This window comes from Glycine max, chromosome 14 (genome assembly GCF_000004515.6).
Source record: "Glycine max cultivar Williams 82 chromosome 14, Glycine_max_v4.0, whole genome shotgun sequence".
Classification (NCBI taxonomy): domain Eukaryota; kingdom Viridiplantae; phylum Streptophyta; class Magnoliopsida; order Fabales; family Fabaceae; genus Glycine; species Glycine max.
This window is the reverse complement of record NC_038250.2, coordinates 3,832,763-3,838,801: the sequence shown is the minus strand read 5'-3', so window position 1 is coordinate 3,838,801 and position 6,039 is coordinate 3,832,763. Positions and strand designations below refer to the sequence as shown.

The following is a 6,039-nucleotide window of genomic DNA, read 5'->3' as shown; positions in this document are numbered from 1 at the left end:
GTAGTCTATATAGACTCCATACTATATATATAAAAAATTATTTGTTTGCATAAAAAATAAATATTTGTAGTCTATATAGTAAATGTTTAATTTTCTGTTGAAAATGCTTTTGTGCATGTTTAAATGCAACTCAAAAAGATTAAAAAAAATAAAAGAATGCAAAAATAAAATCACTCATCCGTTGACAAAACGACTTTTAATCCCGACATAATTTTGCAACACAGAATCAAACATGCCCATAGACTATATTATATATATAACTTATTTGTTTGCAGAGAAAGAAAAAAAAGAGTGTGGTGTCATTGGCATTTTGGTATTGTTGGGCACCTTTGTGTATAAATATGGGGTATATCACCTTCCTTACATTCACTTCATTTCACTCACCCCTTTAACTGCCATCCATTCTTTCTCTCTTGAGGGGCAGGGGTACCACCTCAAAGAATATCCTCTTTGATCCCTTTCTCTATTTCCTTTTCTTTATTATTATTATATAATAACACCCTCTAAATACTTCCTTTACCCCTCTTTCTCTCTCTCATCTTAAACACAAACAAATATACTACTACTTCAAACTTTGATATGCAACTGGCGGCAGAACTCCAACGCACCCATCACCGCCACCAAAGGCAAAGGCAACAACAGGACACCACCCCCATGTGCCGCCAAATCCAGCTCACTATCTCCGATCACACCGTCGCCGGAGACGCCGTCGCTGACGACGGCGAGGATCTCTTCATTCCGCCCCTCAACTTCGCCATGGTTGATAATGGCATTTTCCGCTCCGGCTTCCCCGAACCCGCCAACTTCTCCTTCCTCCAAACCCTCGGCCTTCGTTCCATCATGTCTGTCCAATCATCTCAATCACCCTCTTCTACCTTTTTTCTTATGTTGTTGCTGTTGTTAATGATGTTCTTGTTAACATTTGTGTTTGTGTGTGTGGTTGTGTTTGAGTTTGATGATGCTTTTTGAGTACCCAATTGATGAATCGTGAGTAAAGTCTTCATCTTTTCCTCGCACGCTGTTGCTGATTATTTGATTGGATGTTTTTTTTATAGATATCTGTGTCCTGAGCCGTATCCGGAGGCCAACATGGAGTTCCTCAAGTCAAATGGGATCAAGCTTTTTCAGTTTGGGATTGAGGGCCATAAGGTCTATTTCTATCTATCTATGTCTTCAACCTTCTTTTTTCTGGTCTTGTGATTTCTCACCTTCCAGTTGGGTCTGATTGTTTTATCTTGAGGTCTATTTGAATAATCTTCTCTATAAGGAATTATAATCATAAAAGAAGATGATAAAGAGATAAAATGAATTCAGCTGTTCGTGCAAGACTAAGTTAAAATCAGCTTACACACTTCAGCCTTTTCCTGTAAGCCAAGTTTTTAGAGAAGTTTTTAACTTTTCTAAAAGTGGAGGTGCATAAGCTGATTTTAACTTACTGTACAGAAATCTAATTCATCTTACGTTCTTATTTTCTTATTGAATACTAAGTGACTATACAAGAAATTTATCTGAAGTCTGAATTTGATTGTAGTTGTTCTATGTCTTGGTAATTTGAACTAAGTTCACAACAAAAATAAAAATGAATAGCTGGCACAGAGATCAATGGATATCTAATCCAATTGACCTGTTTTTCTCATTCTCTTCTATGTTCTTAATATGACTTTTCTCTCATTCAAGAGATGGGTGTGGATAATTAGTGACCTGATGCACTGGGACCATTATATGGATGCTTTGTTTTCTAGTACTGTGTAATCAAATGGGTTGTTATGACGGCTTGGGAGATAAAAAAAACGGGGGGAACGTAAAGCTGGTTGTTGTCATTATTATTTCTTCAACTTGTTTACTTACTATTCTTGTTCTTCTTCTTCTTCTTCTTCCTCCTCCTCCTTCTTCTATTCTTGATTGATTCTTATGGCGTAACTTTTTTGAAATGTCCCCAACTTTATAAAGTGCTTTAGGAAAAACTTTGTTTGGAAACTTTTGCTTGCTAAATTTTACTATGGCAGCTTTTTAGGTACCATTATATATTGTCATGTCAGTTTAGGTCTCGTTATTGTTCCGGATTAGATCCATTGTTTTATTTCTTGAATATATTTCTGTGCGAGAGTCCTCTTCAATCCTCACTCGTATGTGCACAGTGAAATTATGTCATACCAACTTTAGGATATGGAAATCTGGGTTGATGGAATCCAAGCTGGCATGCCAAGTCTTTTCCTTGGTTATCCAAAATGATCACAATCATTTGTTTTTCGAGAATAATTAACAGTTGGAGATCATATATTATACGTGTTGTCTGTTTAAGGGGACCATTATGAATATCTCAAAAACCAATTCTGTTCAAGAAGAGCACAGATTTGCTATTTGATTATAGTGCAAGTACAAGGTAAAGAAGGGGGAAAGGAATTAACAATTGTACAGAAGTAGCACCAAAGTCATGATCACCCTAGGAAAGACTAGGTAATCAAGGAAGGACATAGTAAAAGTATAGAGAACATTTCATTATTACATTTGGAGATGGAATTTATGTTATTGGTGGATTAGGGCATATTGTATGTTGAATTTGAATTTGACTTCTTTAAAGTAAGATGTTCTCTAAAGAATAGTGCACTCACAACCCTTGATTAGAAAAATGAAAGATTGCGATTATAATTAATTTTAAGATTTGTTATATATGTATTTGATTTTATCAAAATTCTCAACTGTTGATTAGAAAATCAACAGTTGTTGGTGTGCGCTTTGTTCTCTAAAGTGTATATCCCCTCACTTTAGAAGAACCATAGAACTGAATTCATTGAATTTATATAGAATACTTTTCCCTTATATTGTTGAATTCCTGACTCTATTCCATGAATTTTGTTTGAATATTAAATTATGGACCAATCGATATGTCAAGTAAAACAAGGGGAAGCAGTACTTTTATTAAATCCATCCTTGATTATGATATCTGACTTGTGTCTCTTTCCTTAATTTTGGAATTGTTTTCATGCCTTTTTTGCCCATCTTCTAATTTTCATGTTTATTCATATCTGATTCCATCTGTGGAAAGGATGATGGTCAGATGAATGAGAATTGAGAGATGGTTTATTTCTACATACGTTTATTGTGTAAGATTTAGGTCTGTATGCCAGTAAAAAAAAGATTTAGGTCTGTATAGATACATTAATAATCTAATAATTGCTTCTTTTGGATCCCATAACTCGTTCAGTCAATAAATATTAGCAGTTGATAAATTTGCCAAACATTATCCTCAAATTGTATTAGCTACACCCTCTCCCCTCTTCCTTTTTTACCAACAAGTTAAGTTGACAAAGGGTGATTATGGAACTTGATTTTAATTTTATGTTCAGAAAGCAAGTTTTAGATAACCTTAAATCTTCTTTAACCTTGTGAAACTTGTGCATCCAGGAGCCTTTTGTGAACATCCCAGAGGACACAATCCGTGAAGCACTAGAAGTTGTTCTTGGTATGATGTAGTTCTTTACTTTTAATCTCAACTGCAGTTTCAACAACTCATTTAATTTTGCTAGCAATAACTTTTGGCGATCAAATAATGCAGATGTCAGGAACCACCCAGTTATAATTCACTGTAAGCGGGGAAAGGTGAGATTTTTGCTGAATTTTCTTTTAAAATATTTTTGTAATAAGTAATAGTGTCACTAACAATATAAAACGTTTTTGTAATATCTAACCATGTGAGGTTTTCTTGTCAAAAGTATGTAATTTCTTCCTTTATTTTCTGCATGCAGCACCGAACAGGTTGCTTGGTAGGATGCTATAGAAAATTGCAAAAATGGTGCTTGTCATCCGTCTTTGATGAATACCAACGCTTTGCAGCCGCCAAAGCAAGAGTTTCAGATCAGAGGTTCGTAGAGTTGTTTGATATTTCCAGCATGAAACATTTGCCCATACCCTTTTCATGTTTGAAGAGGTAACATATACCAAGCTATGCTGAGTTGGGTTTACTTTCTTTAGTTTGTGAAAGTGAAGCCAAGGTTCTTCCTTTGAATAAATAGGAAAAGGTGATGAACTCCTTCAATGCATTGCAGCGGCAAAGGAATAATTCTTCTCCCATTTTCAAAATAAGACAAGAAAATTCTAGGAATAGTAGAGCATTACCTGTATTTGTATGTGTTAAAATTCTGCCCTATATTTCCCTTCTCTCCCTACAATTGGCCCTTAGTGTACCTCACCACCTTTTGTCCTATTTTCTTTCTCTTTATTTTTATGTTTTTCTTTGCTGCTCCCCATTCATCAACAATGAGTGTAGATATATCTTGATTTTTTCTCGAGGCTCAGAGAAATTCAAGAAGGCTACAAAAATGACTTGTTTGTCTACCCAAAATCTTGGTGGGTAGTAAAGCAGAGGAACTTATAAAATTTTATTTGCTAGATTAATATTGCTTTTCTTATTTTATGTTGACACTAGCGCAGTTCAGTGAGATGGTTATTCTCTTATGCTAATTGCATGCTGGTGGAAAACGTGGCAGTGTTTTGTAGGGACTTGCATATACTTGCATTTTATTATAAAATATAAATATAAGTGGAAAATTTATGCACTTTGTAAGCAGAAATTTTTTAATTCCTTTTATAGTATCTTTTTACTCATCTTATTTATTTATTTTATGTTTGTTTTTACAAAATATTTGGAGGATTAAGTTTACCAATACGTTTTTGTACGAAGATATATATAAAAGCAGAAGGGAACTTAACATACAAGAATTTTGTTAGTATGAAAAATATATTTTTTATTTATGTAGATATTTACAAATTTTGATGGGATCTTATTTGTATAATGTCTGTGATAATGACAGGAAGATACACATCTTTTGCATGAGAATATTATGAAAAAAAATTAAGGTGAGAAATTTTATTATGAACGTATTAAAATGGAGTGCCAAAATAGCAATAAATGAAAGGGATTTATAAGTTGAACATTGTTTCCTTTTTAAATAGAAGTTTAAAAAGGAAACGACAAATATTAATGTTTGAAGAGATATTATAACGTGTAATCTTGATCAACTCAACATATATTAATGTTATACTGCTATGTTTTTTTTTACCACATTATACTGCTTTGTTTTTTACCATTGTTTTCTTCCCTTTTTCATTCTAATGTTCTAATTTCTCAGTAGACATACATGTGTGCGTTTTATTAACATCGTAAAAGGGTAATCCTTGAGTTTCTTTTACTAGTTCTGTGGGATTTTTTTAATGGTTTTTTTTTATCAAGCAAAATAAATTGGGCTAGAACATATTTCCTAAAATTTTTATTTAGCTAGAAATAGAAACTTATTGCCAAATTTTTTTTTATAGAACTAGGAAAGTGTTTGTTATGCAAACTACCATAATTGTTTTGTACGTACATGTATACAGATTTTTATATTTGATTGTATTTTTTAAATAAATATATTCTATATATTATAGAGTTTCAACTAAATGGATTATGTAATTGTTAACTAAACAATCTTCATCCTTATATTTTAGACTTCAATCGGTTAGCATAAACATAGTCGTGACAACATATATAAGCACATTTTGGACTTGGGCTCAAGCTAGTGTCAGTTTTTACTATGAGTTATATTTGTTCATGAGTAATACTTTTCTCATGACGATTAGTTTTCACCAGAAAATAGTTGAAATGCATTTTAACGACATTATCATAGTTTTAAGTTTTTCATTAATAATTATAGTCCTTTATTTTCGTTTTAATTTTTTTAAGGAAAAATTTCGTTTTAAGTTATCGTTTTAAGTTAACCCAATTTACCCAATTCATAAATAAACTACAATGATAAGTTGGACATGTTCATGCTATTTTTAAAACGATGATGTGTTCTTATAATTGAAATTTTAATTTTTATTCAACATTTGATTTTTTATATCCTTCTGTCCATATTTTTTATGGTAAAAATCCTTCGGTCCATCTGCAATAACAGTAAGAAATTTCTCGGCATTAAATTGAATAGAAAAAGAAAAGAGTTTAATTATAATGTAATTTCAGTGTTAATAAATTTACACCTACATCATACGATATATATAATA

The 6,039-nt window shown here is 32.4% G+C and overlaps 1 protein-coding gene across 4 annotated transcripts in view; it reads left to right on the top strand.

Annotated features, from left to right (window-relative positions):
* Window positions 1–359: 359 nt before the first annotated feature.
* The window catches only part of LOC100799968 (probable tyrosine-protein phosphatase DSP4), a 6,660-nt gene continuing 980 nt past the window's right edge, over window positions 360–6,039 (top strand). Inside the window, exons 1-6 of one of the 4 annotated variants that reach the window (XM_006595769.4) lie at window positions 360–842; window positions 1,056–1,149; window positions 3,406–3,463; window positions 3,557–3,600; window positions 3,747–3,862; window positions 4,014–4,395. In XM_006595769.4, coding sequence (XP_006595832.1) covers window positions 580–842; window positions 1,056–1,149; window positions 3,406–3,463; window positions 3,557–3,600; window positions 3,747–3,862; window positions 4,014–4,023 — 585 coding nt within the window. In that variant the 5' untranslated portion in view covers window positions 360–579 and the 3' untranslated portion in view covers window positions 4,024–4,395. Of the gene's footprint in view, window positions 843–1,055; window positions 1,150–3,405; window positions 3,464–3,556; window positions 3,601–3,746; window positions 3,929–3,972; window positions 4,396–6,039 lie in introns of those variants that run through there. The other 3 variants (XM_006595770.4, XM_003545153.5, XM_014767239.3) reach the window with 3 other exon arrangements.